The sequence below is a fragment of the Lotus japonicus genome, chromosome 3 (genome assembly GCF_012489685.1).
Source record: "Lotus japonicus ecotype B-129 chromosome 3, LjGifu_v1.2".
NCBI lineage: Eukaryota > Viridiplantae > Streptophyta > Magnoliopsida > Fabales > Fabaceae > Lotus > Lotus japonicus.
In genome coordinates this window covers 94,485,290-94,504,706 of record NC_080043.1, presented here as the reverse complement: position 1 = coordinate 94,504,706, position 19,417 = coordinate 94,485,290, and the positions used below count along the sequence as shown (strand labels likewise).

Genomic DNA, 19,417 nt, shown 5'->3' with positions numbered 1-19,417 from the left:
TTTTGTTATATCATAAGAGAAAAAAAACCCGAATGATAGCTCAAGTGGTAAGAGTTAAGTGACATATGGGTTGGGGTGGGGAGGTCCATACATCAATCCCAGGAGAGTGCAATTTATCTTTCCGATGCAACAAAAAAAAATAAGAGGAAAAAAAAAACTACTTAAATGAGATGTTTTTCAACATTAAAAAATTGTAACTTAAATCTAAATCAGAAATTATTTTGAACTATTTTGATAGTTTTAAAAGCTATTTTTTTTAATAAGAATAATTTTAAAAAATAAAGTTGTCATAAACAAATTTGAATAATGTTGCTTTTAATCTCTTTGAGGTGGAAAGAGGTGGAAGATGGAGAGAGAGAGATAGAAAGAAAAGAAAAAAGTAAGAGAGATCAAATATAAGATGTGATAGATGATAAGAGGAGAGAGATAAAAAATAAAAAATAAGTAGAAATGAAGTGTGTAAAAAATGAGATGTGAACGCATCATTATTGTTAAAATTTCGAAAATCTTAAATTTTTTGTTTTTTAAAACTGAAAAATAATTCCTAATAATTGAATGCTTCATTAGATTTACTTACATCATACAATATTTTTTGTGTAGTACATAGTAGAATCTATATAATATAATTGTCTTTTTTTAATATAAATATATCATGAATGAATGGGCTAGAAGTACTGGGCCTGAGTAGCAACACGATCCAAACACAAGAAACCTAAACAAATGAAATGACTCTTCCTAATCCTAACACAACAACAACAACAACAACAACAACAACACTGCAATCACATAAACAACATTCACATTGTTAAGGTTTCCACTGTTTTTCATTCATCTCTCTCTCTAACTCGAATAAAGCTTGCTTCGTGTTATCTAAAATTACGCTTGTCTCGCGCACATTCTTTCGCTCTTTTATGGCCCTACTCTGACCTCGTTCCTTTCCCACAACAACCAATCCCCAACCCAGGTTCGCTTCTTCTTCTTCTTCTTCTTCTTCTTCTCTTCGTCAATTGATTCATCTTCCTATGATTGCGATGAATTCCATCTCGGTGTTCCTTTGATTCTTCTACTTCTTATTATTTCATGTGTTTTTGTTCAATATTCTTCTGAGTTGTAGTTAGTTACAGCTTCAGATGGATCTTGTGTTTTGTCTTTTGGATTAAAACATCATTTGATTGCAAATATATTGTATATGCTATTTAGATCTTTTAATAACATGTTTGGTTGATTGCTTCAATGAACAAATGCACTAGGATCAGAATCTTTGTATTAACTAATTTTTTCCCAGAATTGATTTTTGACATTAGAATCGATTGTACAAGTATTTCCAATTATGCATTTAGTAGGTTATGTTAGGGCCTAATTGTAGAGTATTGGACTTGAGTCCCGCATTAGAAGTACGAGGCTTTGGGCTCTGCCACTAGCTTTTGTGGTATGGTTCTCCCAAGTAAATGTAAATTGGATTCTGTGGAAATAGTGAAACCAGATATGCATTAGTCTCTTTCTTTTGTAATTTTGGCATTTCCTATTGGATGAGAATGCTGGATTACTAAGAGCTGGACGTTATCTTGTCGGTCTATTGTTTACTTAGATTTTGGTTGGAAAGAGATGAGATTGCCTTTAATTTTAATATCTTACTTCTAGTCATATTAAAGTTTTTGTTTCTCTGTCTTTATGATGAAAACAAAATGTTACGCGCCTAAATTGTAAATTTAGCGGAGTTTCCTGGTTTTTATTTTACTACATGAACAGGCTAGATCTCAGCTCAGCGGTACCTTGCCTTGCATGGGAGTCAGAATCTTGTATAAGAACATAACTTTTTGTTGAACTAGGTGTATGCGAGTCAATTTTTTCAATAACATTATTTCTTAAGTCTTAACAAATTAAAGATGTATTATTAACTATTAAATATTAGTCACTTTTGGTTCCATTTTTTTGATCAATTTTTTGACAATTTATTTCTTTCCTTTCCTTACAAGTTACAAGCCTATTTGATGCTATGTGTGTGAATTTTCTACCCAGACTCTTAGTTGCAGTTTGATCTTTAAATTTAAAATTACTGAAGAATGAACTTTGGGTTTTATGACTGGGAATTATCTAATGGATGGGAATTCTTTTGCAGCATAGTAATAGTTGGAGAAAGCTAGTAATTTCAATGTACTTGAGGAGAATACAGTGCCGAGATCGGAGATGGGCCTTGTTGTTGCAGCCATCTAAATACTTCTTTAGACCAAAATTCTCTGATCATCCATTTCATTCCTTGTCCAATAAGACCACTGTGAAAGAATATGCTTCACATGTCAGTATCACCAGAAGACATCTTCTAGGTTCATATTCATCTAGAAACAGTTTTTCTGGTCTGGACCAAAGGTGTAGTGTAAGTCTCAAGAGTACTCAGTTACGCGCTTACAGTTCTGAGAGTGATGGAAGAAATGCTAGTGAAAATAAACAGGTACACGTTAATGATGGAGCTAACTTAGACAAGGGACAAAATCAACAAAAGAAGTCTCGGGAAGATGTCAAGCACTGCAATGCACATGCCCAGCTTGGAGAACAGGATCAAGAGGAATGGCTAAAGAATGAGAAGCTTTCCGTAGAAAGTAAAAGGAGAGAATCGCCGTTTTTGACAAGAAGAGATAAGTTCAGAACTGAGTTTTTGAGAAGAATTGTTCCGTGGGAGAAAATAAACGTTTCTTGGGACACATTTCCTTATCACATTCAGTAATTACTTAATACTCCTTTTCAAATTTTTTTGTACATTTTAATGTCTTCCTTCTCTCATCTGAAATTTATTGTGGAACTAAGTTGTATGTTTCCATCCGTAGTGAGCATACAAAAAGTCTTCTGATGGAATGTGCTGCTTCACATTTGAGACATAATAAGTTTACTTCAACCTTTGGTACTCACCTCACTTCTTCAAGTCGAAGAATATTGCTTCAGAGTATTCCTGGTCAGCTATTTATTCCACAACTTTTGTCCCTGTTATTCTATTATTTAAAAGTGTTTAATTTGGATGCTATTTCACTAACATCTATGCCTCAGATGTATTATTCTAATATCTGTCTTCAGTCTGAATGTCTTATCGTGTCTTTTTATCTTCAGGCACTGAGCTCTATCGGGAGAGATTAGTTAGAGCTCTTGCACAAGATTTACAAGTTCCATTGTTGGTGCTTGATAGCAGCGTCCTTGCTCCTTATGTAAGTTCTGGAAGATGCTAGGGTTTATCTGATGGTTTTTAGTTTAATAGTATTGGTGCTAGACTGCAAAAATTACATAATGTGAATCACTATGCAGGATATTGATGATGATTTATCGTCAGAATATGAGTCCGATGAGGATAATGAAGAATCTGGGGAGGAAGGTTCTTTGGAGTCAGAGAATGATGATGATAATGATGCTAGTAGTGAAGAAGAGTCTACTAGCAGTACTGATCATGACGATGCACTGGCATCTGCTGAAGCAGCCCTAGAGAAGGTCAAAGCGGCTGTTCAGAAACTTGTCCCATATGATGTTGAAGAATTGGCTAAGGTGTATATGCTGTTAATTGTTTATGAGTAATGATATTTTTATTTTATTTAATTTTAAATTTGTTGGCTGTGATAAAATTGTGTGCCTGTCCCCGAATGATAGCTCAAGTGGTAAGAGTTAGGGGACGTATGGGTTGGGTGAGGGAGGTCTAGGGGTTTATCCCTGGAGGCAGGGTGCAATTTATTTTTCCGATGTACCAAAACAAAATTGTGTATCTGGTAACCAGGGAAGCTTTTAATTAGTGCATAGAGTTTAATTTAAGATAACGGTTGTTTAAAAAATGGGATTCTGATGCTAGTGTTAATGCCTATCTATTTGCTATTGCTAGGTGCTTTCAAAAGTCACCCAATGTTTAGTTTTACTGTGTCTACCCAAGGATTCTATTTTTGTGTTGTTCTGTTACTGGCAAAGGTTATTGAGCTCCCTTTCTAAAGGAACATGATCACAATTTATATAACAATAGCCACGCCTTTTCCCATTAGGTGGGGTCAGCTACACAAATCAGTCTATGTAATACTACTTTGTCATATATTAAGTTTATATATAGGTTACTTACCTCTAAATCTCTCTTAAGGATCTGGCCTATGGTTTTCCTAGGTATCCCTCTACCTGGTTGAGGGATACAGTAACATTTTCAATATATGCTAACAAAGAATTGAAAATCATTTTTGGCATTGTGCGTAGCAAGTGATAAAGCATAACTCTACTGTATGTGCTCAAGGAGGTTGAAATTGAGTTGACCATAGTTTTTAAGAAGAGAAAGTTTATTAATTATTAGTGTTATTGTAGGGTTATAGTTAAGTACAAATATAAGGGTTAAAGTTGATTTTTTGGCAATTTTGTGAGGATGGTCTTATCTAAAATAAATTAAAATGTTATCATACATTTTTGGTCATCTTAATTGAAACTCTCAAGTGTTAGTCTTTTTCTCAATAATTCTCCATGTACATGAGATGAGTATAGAAACTTTGAACTCATTTAGTTTAGCTACAATAGATCGTTTAATATCTTGCTCTCTACCCTCAACTCTTATGGCAGATAACACATGGAGAGCCTGCGGTTTCTGAGCCATCCAAGTCTAATGATGACAAGTCCGATGATAAATTTGGATGTCAGCTAAGAAAAGGTAACATGTTCAACTAGCTGTAACTTTGATCTTACATATGAACTTGTTGTATGTATGTGATTTTGTACTTTGGCTACTCGCAAGCAAAAAGTTTTACAGAGGCACTTGCAGGCTGCAGCAAGCAGATATTGCCTTTTCTGCTTAATTCGAACTTCACACGCATTCATGAGATGAACTTTTTGAACTTTTTTTTAAAAAAATATTTTCTTCAAGTTAAAACAACTCGTTTTTGCTATTGATTAAAGTCAAAGAGAGTATTTAGGAGGCAATTACTTTGGTAAGAATTTCACTAGATATTAAAGATTGTAACCAGGAGAGAAGTTGATCCTTCTGCTCCAAAAGCGTGCATGCACGCATTCACACGACTTACATCTCAATATGACTCAGTGAGAAAACTAGGAGGAATAACCGGATTAACGAGAAAATGATGAATCCTTTTGATTTCTGGTTCCGCTTGCTCTTTCCAATCACCTCAGAATCTGGTTTTGATCTAATCTGGGAAGTAAGAGCGTCATATGATTTAAAACTATGGTACTGTATTTCTATGAAAACTTAAAAGACACCTTTGTTGGTATATGTCGTTCGTCCGGACTATTTGCCATATACCGTCTTGAGCAATATAGGAAGCTGGATGAGAAATTGAATTATCTCAAGTGACTTGTGTGGATATAGTCTTTCTAAATTCAGTTAACATATATCTGATCGTGTTTGGCTTTGAATATATTTCCTATGCATATAAATCAATTATATGTTGTTGCTCAATTTTGTATTTCTACGGGAAGATAATGATGTTTTTGTTATCAAACTTGTGATATTGAATGATTGTGCAAACTTTTAATAAATCATCTTCTTGGATATTTACTTTCATTTTCCTATTTTGATTAGCATTCATGTAATTAACTTCAGTACTGCTTTGATACAATTTTTAGGCGACCGTGTGAAGTACACTGGGCCATCTATTGAAGTTACAGATGATGATAGGTAATAAAGTGATTCGTCTTGTTTACTTAGTCTTCCATCATCTCCCACAAAATTGCTCTTTTTGTGTGTGTGTGTCGACGCGTTCTTTTCATTTATAGTAGAAAGCATGCTTTTCTTTTACCTAAACATAAATAAACTTGCTTACCCATGTTACTGTGGCTGTTGATATGATTGATCCTTGATTAACCATTGCAGAAGGTTTTACTCATCTACCTACTTATTTTAAGCAAATGGATGGACAATTGGATTTCATAAATCATGTAATGGCTAACTAGCGAATAGACCCCTTAGTTAATGAAGGCATTTATATTTGTATGCAGCACAGAACTGCTTAAACCATACACTGCCACTGTTATGGTTGATGCTTTTAGGGATTCTCGATGACTTCTGATTTCTTAAGATTTGATTTGAGGGACTCAAAACTCAAATGAATAGAGTTTTTAATTCTATAATGCAATAGAATGATCTTCTGTTTATCATCAAGATACTTCTGATTGACAATTGTTGTTGGCATGATGTACAAGTGATTATTAAATTGTTTGTGCATTTTATCCTTGTGGCTATGGTAGGGGCATCATACATGGTTGCAGTAATGGTATTATTGGTAATTATAAAGGAGGCAGTGGTGATCCTGTTGGATGGGGATTGGTTTGACTTAATTGAATCCCTAATCTAAGGTTTTATTTTTCCTTCTTCATTGAGGTTTCAAATTTTGAATCTGAAGAGTGCAGTGGGAAACTGGGAACAATATCATGTATACTGATTGCTTTCCATATCTAAGGTTTTTGTGAACATGTGTATCTTATTTCTATATTACGTACCCGTGATGCATTGAAGTCCTTCAAGGAACTGAAAGTATATATTCTTCATATGATAGTCTGATTTCTAAATAGTCAACTAACTTTATATTTCACAATATATCACCTCCTTCCATTTTACATCTTTGTCTTTTATCTTGTGTTGGAATTATATATGCCAATAATTGGGGAATGATTTTATTTTTATCTCGTAGGTGAGCCTGTGCATCACAGATAATTGGTTGTTTGACAGAAATTATCTACTTTATAAGTGTGTCTGATGCAAATGCTTAGGTAGTGGGTGAAAGTCATGTAATTTGGACTTGTGTACATTAGGTGTTTTCATGACATGTAGTTAGGCCATCGTTATTTTGATGTCTGTCCTGGGACTTAGTACCTAAGTAATGATTAAGTCTTCTGTCCAAAAGTGAAATGATGAGCAGGCCCTCAAATATTTCAGAAACTGCTGGTGTGGTTCTAATAGAGCTGCCCTGGCAGTCGGCTATTTCTTGTAAAGCCATTGTATCAACCCCATAGGACTTTTAGCACTCACCTGACTTTGGCATATATAATTTTATCACAGGATAATACTTGGGAAGATACTGACATATGATGGTTCAACTAATGCTTATACTATTATACATAGCAGGTGGGTTGGTAAGTCGTTCTTATGTGTAGAAGTCAAACTATAAAATGCCCCCCATCATTGGCGTTTTCTTTGAACTGGTTTTATTTTAAAGTACCTATAATTGATTTCACTATTTGGCTTGACCCAACATGTTGCCCGATCCAGAAGAATGCAATATGACCCAACAAGGAATGCTACAGTCCTATAAATATGTTGGCAATCAGTCTTAGGCTGCAGTGTGTTGTAAATCCTAGTTATTATGATTAGGTGTATTGGATTCAGGATGAGTTTTCCACAATATTTTCCTTGTCGTTTTCATTGACTATTGACCTTTTCTATAGTTTGCTCTAGGTTGCACCTCAGTGATTTTTCTATCTATTTCTCCTCTCCCTATCATTTATTGATGCACCTTGTTCGACCTCAATTTAACATGTGGCAGACTGTAGCTAGTCAAGTGAATACAATGTTAATGTCAATCTTGACAATCCACTTTAGGTTCCCCTTTTTATTTTTTGGGTGGGTCAAAGGTTTCTGCTTTTATTTCCATCTGATAATTACCCAAGAGGTGTTTTCTTGGGTTGTCTGTTTGATTTTCCATTAAATTAGGATATATCTGTGTGGTATTTTTTTATTTCCCTTCATATGCAATCTGTGTGAGAAAATTACTTGAACTCCTTACTGAAGTCATGGAGCATGCAGTCAGAACAATGAGAGCATGGATAATTGAATGTATTTGTATTAATTGGGATTTCATTTTTATTTGGTTAGCAGTGCATTTGTCCTTTCACAACACTGTTTTTGATCTTCTAGGAGAATGAAGAAAACTTACAAGCCACACTATTAAAAATGATTTAGATATGAAGGCTATACTACTAGACTTGATTCATGAACAGGAAATCATGATGTTGCTTGATCCATGTAGCTGACCCTACCTAGTAGGAAAAGACTTTGATTGTTGTAGAAGGAAGGTAGTTAAGGTGTCAGCTACCTATTAGACTTGTTGCATAAATCAGCCTTTTCCTACTAGGTTTTAAGGAGTTTCATTGTCAGACATGCAGAGAAATTTAATGCTCTTTTAGGTTGACTTGTTTATATTTATTTTTCTATGTTTCTTCTGCTGTTAGGAGGACTCCTGATTTTCTGATCCTTCTGCATTGTATATTTCTTTTAAGTACTTTTTAGCAAACTGTATTTTAAACTGAACCGGATTTTTGCAAATCTGCATTCTCATCATTCATTGATTTTAAAATTTCAGAAAATGAAATGTGTTGCCCTAAATGTAGTATATCATTGCCGTCTATGTGCATGTTACATATCATCTAATATAGTATGCATATATTTTATTGTTTTCATTTTCTGTTCATTGACTTTCATTTCTTATACAAGATGCGGTAATAATTGCTAGGATGTCGAACATTCATTTTTGTTCTATCTCCCGACACAGTTAAAAATATAGTTTGATATTGCTTTAAGCTTATCTGTTAGAATATTTTATACTGACTTTGCATGACGTGAGCTTAACAGGACCAAGTTTGCCCTTAAACACAACATATTGCATGCGATGAGAATTACTTGTTTCACAAATGCATATAGCTTGCAGGTATTGCTTTTTTGCAATTTTAACCAATTGTGGATGTATTACAGGCCTTTAGCGAATGGTCAGAGAGGAGAGGTATATGAGGTTAATGGAGATCGAGTGGCTGTCATTTTGGATATTAGTGAAGATAGGGAAAATGAGGTTGAGCTGGAAAGTGTTAATAACGATGGTAGAAAGCCACCAGTTTATTGGATTAATGGTATGTTTTTCTTACTCAAAATATTGAGAAGTTTCTATCTCTGAAGTCTGAAAGCAGGCCCCTTATATTTTCTATGTTTAGTTGATTATTAGGAGATGCTTTTCATGTTTTTGAACTTTATTATGAACAGTTTAACCAACCTGGATCTATGTCATCTGGAACATACAATATGAATAGATTTATTTATGGTTAATTTCTCTTACACCCTCAATGGTGTTTGTAATTTTGCCCATTTTTCCTTTTTTTTTGGGAAATAATCATTTTTTACCACAAAAATTGAATTTTCTAGTCAAGGCGTAACTGGTCTTGATCATTAATAAATTCATACGTGTTAGGCTTTGATAATTAAGTTGTTATAAACTTGTAATAAGAGGTTGAAGTAGTAGTTTTTTCCTAAGACATTCAGAGTGTAAAAAATCGGTATAATATTATATATTTCTTTTAATGTAAGCAAACTAAGAATTTTTTAATTTTTGAAACAGTTAAGAACATTGAGCATGATCTTGATGCTCAATCACAGGATTGTTACTTAGCAATGGAGGCTTTACGTGAGGTATAGTGCTGTGGTATTTTCCAATCTTTTTCAATCTCAGAACCTAAATCTTTTTTTAATAATAGGTAGACATGACTGTTGCTTTTGCAGGTTTTGAATTCCAAACAACCTCTGATTGTCTATTTTCCAGACGGTTCACAGTGGTTGCATAAATCAGTTCCCAAGTCAATCCGAAGTGAGTTTTTTCACAAGGTTGAAGAGATGTTTGATCAGTTATCTGGCCCCATAGTATTGATTTGTGGGCAAAACAAAGCTCAGTCTGGAACAAAGGAGAAAGGACAATTTGTAAGCTTTAATTTTTATTTTTGCTCATGAAGTATTATATTATAAATTGTCTCCTACTGAAATGCAGTTCTTCCCATTTTGCAAGAGTACAATTTAATTTTGACTATTCTTATTTATCATGTTTGACAGACAATGATACTTCCAAACTTCGCTCGCCTTGCTAAGCTGGTAATGATTCCTATCTTTCCACAATCATTTCTGCATTAGCTAAAAACTAAAATGTCCATGGTGTCAAATTTTGCTTCTGTTAAATCACTATTGTTTCTTCTTAGATCCCTAATATGTTGATAAATGTGAAGTCGTTGAATTTATTCATGGTTGAAATTGATGTCAACCTTATCCCCTCCCCCCCAAATGAACATTCTTTCTTTTCTTCTTAATGATAATTTTCTTATATAAAGAAAAATGTTGTTGACAATCAACATTAGTGATGGCTTTAAAGCTTTCAGCTAGTCATTTCTTTTTCTGCATATTCTGCTTTCTTTGTTGATATGATAATAAATGTATGATGTTGCTTTTGTCTCTTGTCTACTGACTATAGATATGAATTTGAGAATTTCATTGGATTTTTTTTAAAATACAAATATCTGCATGAATGTTATGAAGTTCTTGAACATTTGTTTTTGCTCAATTATATGGTTCCTAAGTGCATTTGTAATCTGCCCTGTTGCCAGCTTTATCAACTGTCAAAACCATTTGTCAGTAAAAATGTAAAATGCTAACAGGGCAGGCGTTGGTACACTAGAGACATTGTGGAAAAGACCAAATGATTTTGTATGTTCCCATTATTGAATTCATTTTCATAATTGTTCAGCCTCTTTCTCTGAAGCGTTTGACTGACAAAGGGCAAAAGACATCAGATGATGATGAAATTAACAAGCTCTTCTCTAATGTGGTATCTATACAGCCACCCAAGGTAATTGTTTTGTCTATATCACTATGAAGTACTATTACTTCAAGGGTTCTGGTACTTCTCAAACACCACACTTGATATGCAACATTTAAAGTTCACATATTCAGTATTATCCCGACATTGGTTTACGAAGAATATTGAATATCAATGTACAATTCTTACTGAAGAAATTTTTATTCTTTAAGACAAGTCCGACATATATTAGAAATAATATCATGAGTCATGACTGAAAAATAAATGGCCTATGTGTATGGATGTGTATACGTTTATTTTTCAATAAATATGAACTTTTTAAATAATTATAATATATTTTAGTATAGTTTGAATAGGTTGCTGTGAATTTGCTTTCTGTTTTGTATATCTATTATTTTCACGGTTAATGTCATGATTTTATTTGAAATTCTGTATGATTCTTTACAGGATGAGAATCTACTGGCAACATTCAAGAAACAACTTGAGGAAGACAGGAAAATTGTGATTTCACGTAGTAACTTGAATGAACTACGGAAAGTAATTCTCGTATTTCTGAAGTGTCTATTGTTACCTTGCTGATGACTGATCATATGTGGTGACATATGGTATCTTTTAATATATTCTACTTCATCAATGTTAAGCATTTATAGCTGGACTTTCTTGTTCTAGGTTCTCGAAGAACATCAGCTGTCATGTGTGGACCTCTTGCATTTGGATTCTGATGATGTCATTTTGACTAAGCAAAGTAAGAAACTATTTATTGTGAATTGTATTTGTGCCGTCTATTTATCAATTTCATTTATTTCCTATATGGATTGACATAATTTTTCTCACTGCTGGAGTTGATGGTTGCTTTATTGAGGTGGAACACTAATCTGAAAACAGTAACTAGAAAAAAAGTTTCAAGTGGAACAGTACTCTAATATTGATTAACAACAAAAACACTGACTGCAAACATGATTTTTATATTGTGGTTCAACTATATTTGTATATGGAATACTTGATTTAAATTGTTAGTAATACATTTGATTGGCCGGTTGATGAATGATGATGGAAAGCACAAAAAGAATTTTAGTTTTCTTCTTGTCTTCATCCTATATATTACGCTTGTATCACCTCATAATGGTTTCGGATGAAATTATAGGGATTAGTCTTTAAGGTAGAGAAAGAGGAGAAATGGGTACAAAAGAATAATAAAATTAAATTGATATATAATGTTGGGTGTGATCTTACTAAAAAAAGAACACTTAACCTTATTTTTAGTAAATGGACTAATAATGGTCTGAATTCTTGTCAAATAGGTAAGCTAATATCCTAATTAAATAATGAAACAAATTGACATAAATAAGGAAATAAAGAAACCAATCCTAAAGAATAATCAAAGTTACCTTAAATTACTCTTAAATATGATTAAGATTCAGCTTACGTCCTTTCTATATTTATTGAAGATTTCTTTTAGAAATAAATGGAATGGACTTTGCATTTTGGTCCCCTTAGTTTTCACAATATGTGATTTGCCCCCCAAGTTTTTTTGAGCTAATCAAGTCCCTCTACTTTTAAAACTAGACAAATTTGGTCCTTCTCTCTTCTTTTTTTATATGCATAAAATCATTAAATCTTCATTTTCTTTTCAAATATTTTTGGGTTTAAATTGGTGAAATTTTGAAGGATTTGAGATTAAGTTTTTAAGAAGGAGGAAATCAGAATTTTCGGTTGAAATTTAATAACTTGATTAGTGAGTTTTGATGGTACGAACCTCTACAATGATTAAATTGAAGAAACTTTGACAACTGGTGTAAAGTCATTCATTAATGTTTTCCATTATCAAACATGATGTGTTTACATGTCTTTATCTTCTTGTCGTTATTTTTTTTTTCAGAAGCTGAAAAAGTAGTGGGCTGGGCAAAAAATCATTACTTGTCGTCATGCCTGCTTCCTTGTGTTAAAGGAGATAAATTGTGTCTGCCTCGGGAAAGGTATAAATGTAAATCCTGTCATTCTATTATATATAGTCTATTGGGTAGAATTTTAAAACTCATTTGTTTGTTCTTCCCTTTTGTGAAGTCTTGAAATCGCAATCTCAAGGTTGAAGGGGGTGGAAACAATGTCAAGGCAACCTTCTCAGAGCCTCAAGGCACGTGGTTTATTTTACTTTTCTTATAAATGATATTAACTTCGGAGGCCTTTTTATCTTATGATGATTTCAATCATTATAAATATGGTAACAGAACCTTGCGAAGGATGAGTTTGAGAGCAACTTCATTTCAGCTGTTGTGCCTCCCGGTGAAATTGGGGTGAAGTTTGATGACATAGGTGCTCTTGAAGATGTGAAGAAGGCACTTAATGAACTTGTTATTCTTCCAATGAGAAGACCTGAACTTTTCACTCATGGAAATCTATTACGGGTAATGGTTCTTTTTCGTATATTCATTCTTAGTATAGCCAAATCAATTTTGTTCTCCTTTTATTGTGTGATAAATTGAAGAAATATTTTTCAGCCTGTCAAAGGAATATTACTGTTTGGTCCACCTGGAACTGGGAAAACCCTTATGGCCAAGGCACTTGCCACAGAAGCTGGTGCAAACTTTATCAGCGTCTCTGGTTCGACCCTTACTTCAAAGGTAATCTTGACTCTGGCACATTTTCCTCTTTTAGTTGATAAGTCTCTTGCAACTAAAGCTTGCAAGTTTCGGTGGTTGATGTACGTAAGGATAAGGTTGTAGCAGATCTGATAATTACTGCTTTTCTCTGATAACATTCTACTCTAATTCCACTCGGTAATGGAGGATGTGGAAGACGTGGGTATAAAAGGTAGGAGGGGTATATCATTGCATGTCTATGTTGAGGTTCATGCGAAAGTCAAAAATCCGCTATAGCGGAAAATAGAGGACTATAGCGGCAAATAATATCCCTCAGAGCGCTACGCTATAGAGCTATAGCGCCGCATTAACCGATAAGTTTTGGTTGATTTATACATAATTGTTAGGAGAAATAAGGACTTAGTCGGTAGTTATATTAAATATAGTAGTTAGAAGATAATAATTAAAGATATTAAATATAGTATTTAGAAGACTAATTTTGGAACATAATTATTAGTAGATATTTTTAATTATAGTAATTAGAAAAGATATTATAATTGAATTCGGAATATTAGGGTTAGGACATTTAGTAAAAGATAGTATGTTATGAATAATAGAAGAGATCAGCGTAGACGTATGAAGGTGTTTGTTAGAAAATTGTGGCCTTGGGGAAAGGAGGTGCAAACTCTCAAATATCTGAAGTGCTGTAGTAGGGGATGATTTTCAGTATTTTTTCTCATAAAACACCCGATTCCTAACACACTCGTTTGTAGCATGATATCCTTGCTCGATACGACCTTATAAATAATTTAGTTTTTGATAGTCCAATGGTATTGATTCATGCAAACTTACGAAGGCTGTTAGTGTTGAGACAAAACATAAAAGAACTGCCAGCCAAAGTGGCTCTAATTGCATCAGGTATCTTTGCATATGCTGAATAGAAATTCCTTACAAACATCAAAGGAGAAGCAAAAACACAATCCATTTTGACAACCTAATAAACCAGAGAACGGCATAAACGTTGACTTACTTAAAATCTTATATTCCTTCTTTCTGCCAAAAATCTTTGAGCGGATGATGAGAAACTGCTTGAAGGTGTAAGGGCCAGTGTGGTTAATCGTCGATTGCTAGAAATAGCGGAAAGCCAAAAATCCGCTATTTCAAGCCCTCACAGCGGAAAATAGCAGACCATAGCGGCAAATAGTGGAATAGCCCTTAGAGCGCTACGCTATAGAGCTATAGCGCTGCTTTAACCGCTATTTGACAACACTTGTAAGGGCACACCCAATATTTTCCAAGAACCCCAAAAACATATTTTGTAAGATATAACTTCCTTATTATGCTAAAATGTATTCGCTATTTCTTTTGAAGTAGACCTTATCACATCACATTAGGAGGAGCTTTGTGATTTTTTGGAATATATGTCATGTTATTTGTATCAATCCTATTAAGCACCTCTGTCCAAAGAAAAATTTGACCTTAGAAGGAGTTTTGGACTTCATAGATAATGGGTTAGAAACTTAAAAACCTTGTAAAAAAGGCATCAAGAGAGTCTAATGTTTAAACACTTAAATACATGTTGGAGGATTGATTAGACTTGATCACATGCAAATGGGTCTACAATTCACTGGTTTTTCTATATCAAATTCCTTTGTCTTTTTTTTGCATTAATTTCTTTTAGGTTTTAATACCCTTTTGGTCCCTGAAATTGTAAAGGGAATCAAACCTGGTCCCAATTTGATGCGAAATTTTTTCAGGGACCAGGTTTGATTCCCTTTACAATTTCAGGGACCAAAGGGCACTTAAGCCTTTAATTTATAAATTTGTTCCATTAGTATGAGTTTCATTTCTTGTATATGATACCTTATACTGTTTGTTTCTATGCTGACACAGTGGTTTGGAGATGCTGAAAAATTAACCAAAGCACTTTTCTCATTTGCCAGCAAGCTTGCTCCTGTCATTATATTTGTTGATGAAGTGAGTGTCTGAATGCTTAACTTCTCTCATCTTTAGTTTTGCTTTTCAAAATATGCTTGCTTTGCTTCTTCAATCTTAATATTTATATTATTTTGTTCTTTATGTTAAATTGATATATTGGAGTAGAGATACTCTCTGAACACTTAGTACTTGGTCTTTCTAGAAGTTTCTATGTACTGTTAGTAACTGTTTTCTGTTGAGCTATTTTAACTAACTCAACAGATTTGTGCATAAACTCTGATAGATTCACATAATTTCTACACACATGAGGTGGTGTAATGTAATCATTTTTATCCGAACTTACAAATCAATACGATTTTCATCTTCGTTTTCCTTTATTCTCTTTGTACCAAGAATTCTCCAATATAATGCAGCAGAAAAATTGCATATCATGAAGTTCAATGATTACTTGAAGTGGAATTTCAATGATGTATCTTCTCCTCTGCCACAAGTCTGGCTTTGATCTTGAATTGATTGATTGAATTGCAAAGAGAATTTATGTTTCACACATATTCCCAGTACTTTTATTAAAGCCTTTCCCCCCAGGTGGGGTTAGAATCATGTCTAATGATAGAATACCTAGTTAGAAAATCAAGCTTTCTTCAATGCTCTCGTGATTTTGTCATGAAGGGCGAGTCTCTGGATTATTGTTTTTTCCTTTTTGTCCCCAAAAGGATGAACAGTAATAATGTTTCAGGATTTTAGTTGTAACCTTTAAAAATCATATTTTGAAAATTTATTTTTTGATTCTCAACAGTAGTTTCCACTTTCCAGAGATTCACCATATTGGCAATGTGTCTTACTTAGATAACTAAGTTGTATTCAAGTCTACACTTCATTTAAGGATAAAATATGTATTGTAGGTTGACAGTTTGCTTGGTGCTCGAGGTGGCGCTTTTGAGCATGAGGCCACTAGAAGAATGAGGAACGAGTTCATGGCTGCGTGGGATGGATTGAGGTCAAAAGAAAACCAAAGAATACTCATCCTTGGTGCAACAAACCGACCATTCGACCTTGATGATGCTGTTATTCGTCGCTTACCACGAAGGTTTTAGTATTCCTCTTCGTTAGAATTATTGGTTGAAGGGTTATAGCCATTATTTTCTGTTCAATTATTACACTTTTAATGATAAGGAAAACAAAGTGTCATTTTTGTCATTATTAGTGAACACAAGAAATGAAAACAATCTTTTTTTTCAAAGCATGTGACCTTTAACATTTTTTTATTTATAAAATGAGTTGGCAAGAATCAAACTCATGACCACTTCAGAAGCTCATCATTAGTTTTTTCACATATTATCATGCCTCATGTTCGAAATGTTTTTGGACATTTTTAATGTCAAGGGAAAAAAATTAAATAAATACATTGATGCAATATTGCACTTTTAATGTTGAGCGCTATTGCGGCGCTATAGCAGCAAATAGCGGTGAATAGTGGAGTAGCGGTGAGCCCCCAGGGCGCTACGCTATAGGCCATTGCGCCGCTATAGCGCGCTATTAACAAGCCTGTGTTGAACAATACTTAAATTTGAAGTTTACGTTTACATTAGGGGGTAGTATGTGAGAAATACTGTAAACTACAACTTTTACTGACTAATCTTGTGTTGACATTGTGTTTGTCCAGGATATATGTGGATTTACCAGATGCTGATAATCGAAAGAAGATTTTGAGAATAATTCTTAAACATGAAAATTTGGATCCTGATTTTCAGTTTGACAAACTTGCTAACTTGACTGATGGATACTCTGGCAGTGATTTGAAGGTGAATATTGTTAAGTCCTACTGAATAAAGAGTGCTATATGTCAGCACGGTTATGCTGAACCACGGGAGGGATGTGGCTAATAAGGTAGAGGGCTGAGAATCCCTTACTGTACCTCTGTCCCTCACATTCCTCCATTGGTTCAGCATATTGGTGCCTAAGACTATTATCATGCTTTTCTTTAGCTACAATGTGTGATATTCTTTGTGTAACCATCTTAAAGTCATGTGCCTAATGCTGCTTTGCGATTATATTTGGCAGAACCTCTGTATCACTGCTGCATATAGACCTGTTCAAGAGCTCTTAGAGGAGGAAAAAGCGGTACGTGGATTATAAAATTGGTCTTTCGTGATGGATGTGAATCTATATAAATTGAAGTATTGACTGTTTCTCTGAAAATTCAATATATTAGTGATTGTAGTTGATATGAAATGAAAGTTTGGCCTAATTGCTCTTTTTGTCGTTATACTATTGTTAGAACTAAGTCACTTCATCACTTTCATTCTACTTATCACTTTCAAAATCTCATTTGGTAACTAGTCGTCAATGGATAATAAATTTGGTCCTGGAGATTATCCCTTGAGATTTCTATCTTTCATTACAAAATTGTATTTTGCATCTTGATGGGTTATTTTTTTGAAAATTTCTCTTGGCTGCAATGCTTCTAATATCAAAACTGGAAAATCATTTTTATTTAGTTTCAAAGTGATTTTTACTTCTCTTCTTTCCACCTGACATCATTGTTGGAAGTTGAATTCATAGCTGTAACATCACTGCCAGTTTTGTCAATTTACTTTAATTAGCTTTCTTTGCCTGCTCACATGTTTGTACCTTTTGGCTTGCACAGGGAGACAATAACATCACAAATGTTGCATTAAGGCCTCTTAATTTGGACGATTTTGTTCAGTCGAAATCCAAGGTATATAATGTGTGTGTGTGTGTGTGTATACAAGTTAAATGCTTCTCGTTCCTATAAAATCGACACATTTTTGTTCTAGAATTTTAGTTCCTATAAAATGCTGAACTTGTGGTTTTAGTCCTCTAAGAGACTAAAATCCCATTATTTCTGTATTTTGTAGGGATTAAAAACAAATTATATATATTAGAGACTGAAACCAATAATTATAAATTTTAGAATGACACACACATTTTAGATTGATGTTGTATAATTTACAATTATTGGTTTCAGTCCCTATTAAAATTTTATTTGTTTTGAATGCGTCTAAGATACAAATGTCATGTGGTTTTGGTCATTCAAATTTAAAAGACTAAAAACGAATAAAATGAGATTGAATAAATTAACCAAAGCAAATATTGGGTAGAGTGGTTTTACCTAAAGATAATTTTTGGTTGATTTATACAACCTCTTAGTATAATCAAAACAAAAACAACTATGATGCTACAGACAAGTTAACATACTTCTCTCTCTTCTCTCACTTTCTCACTCTGAGGGTCTGTTAGATGTCTAACTATATGGATGTCTACAAATCATTTTCGAAACAAAAATGTGTCAATTTTACCAGAATGATATATATATGTATTTGCATTTTGAGTTCATTTTGAACATAATTTCTTGGAGGCAGTGTTAGTTTTCAAAATGTGTAATGACAGACCGGTTAAAATGTGTAGGTGGGACCATCAGTTGCTTATGATGCAGTAAGCGTAAATGAGTTGAGAAAGTGGAATGAAATGTACGGTGAGGGCGGCACTAGGACCAAGTCACCATTTGGATTTGGACAAAATAACCAGTAGGAATTGTCTTTCTGTCCGGCGAAGCAATTTACCTGATGAAGAAAACATGGCAAAGAGTTCTCTACATTTCCACAGCCTATGAATTTGCCATCTCTTGCCAAATTAATCGTTGTTTATGCATACAAATTTGTTCTCTTTAGGAAGCTGCCTTTCAAGGTTAATCCGTTGAGCTAATTTAAGAGTAGTTCTCAGTTTGATGTGTTGTAATGAAATGTAGTTAGCCTCTAATTTAGTCTTGGGAATATCCAGTCGTATGTTAAACAATAGGGGAAATTTCCCCAATTAAATTTTGACAGCAATGTTTCATAGCAATAATTTACTGATTTCCATTATTATCAAGGTGATCTCTTTTTCTCTTTCAATTTTGACTTGACCGTTTTATTTTTCATTGACTACCTAAACTATGACACAATTTGACTCTAACGTCTATCATACAATAAATTCTATTCTACAAATCATTTTAATCTATAGCCCTTATATTTAATCTTTGATCTATAAATTTTTTAACGCTCAATATTAAGTTTTTTTCAAATAATGATAAATTATAAAAGACTTAATTTTTTTTAAAAAATTAAATTGTTATATACAAATCCTAATTTTTATATCGTGAATTGTATTGTGTAATATATTGTAAGTTACATATACAAAAAATATAAGTCATAAAATGAAGAATATATCAATATAAGTATACTCGAAAATAAATAAAGATTCAAGCCATAGGAAGAAAAATAGTTGCACAGAATTCAAGTATTTAACTGAGTTCGAAGACAT

General features: G+C 33.6%; 1 protein-coding gene across 3 annotated transcripts; it reads left to right on the top strand.

The window, feature by feature from the left end:
- The first annotated feature begins 752 nt into the window (after positions 1-752).
- Positions 753-18,985, top strand: LOC130747672 (uncharacterized). 3 transcript variants are annotated; one of them, XM_057600677.1, is made up of 25 exons: positions 753-964; positions 2,120-2,718; positions 2,823-2,947; positions 3,100-3,194; positions 3,292-3,525; positions 4,564-4,651; positions 5,581-5,632; positions 7,013-7,078; positions 8,702-8,853; positions 9,336-9,406; positions 9,497-9,691; positions 9,821-9,859; positions 10,521-10,607; positions 11,025-11,114; positions 11,247-11,322; positions 12,457-12,553; positions 12,642-12,711; positions 12,806-12,982; positions 13,076-13,198; positions 15,050-15,133; positions 15,997-16,181; positions 16,758-16,896; positions 17,156-17,215; positions 17,742-17,813; positions 18,524-18,985. In XM_057600677.1, the coding sequence occupies exons 2-25, from the start codon at positions 2,153-2,155 to the stop codon at positions 18,644-18,646; spliced, it is 3,066 nt and encodes a 1,021-aa protein (XP_057456660.1). In that variant the 5' UTR covers positions 753-964; positions 2,120-2,152; the 3' UTR covers positions 18,647-18,985. The 3 variants fall into 3 exon arrangements, with proteins under 3 accessions (XP_057456660.1, XP_057456659.1, XP_057456661.1); XM_057600676.1 differs by having other exon boundaries at positions 10,506-10,607; XM_057600678.1 differs by lacking the exon at positions 7,013-7,078 and having other exon boundaries at positions 754-964; positions 10,506-10,607.
- The last annotated feature ends 432 nt before the right edge of the window (positions 18,986-19,417 follow it).

Bases quoted from the DNA above. Each gene is read 5' to 3' on its own strand.
- LOC130747672 (XM_057600676.1), top strand. From the start codon at position 2,153: ATGTACTTGAGGAGAATACAGTGCCGAGATCGGAGATGGGCCTTGTTG. The intron at 11,115-11,246 runs GTAATTCTCGTA...TTCTTGTTCTAG, and splicing joins ACTTGAATGAACTACGGAAA to GTTCTCGAAGAACATCAGCT. The intron at 13,199-15,049 runs GTAATCTTGACT...ATGCTGACACAG, and splicing joins GTTCGACCCTTACTTCAAAG to TGGTTTGGAGATGCTGAAAA.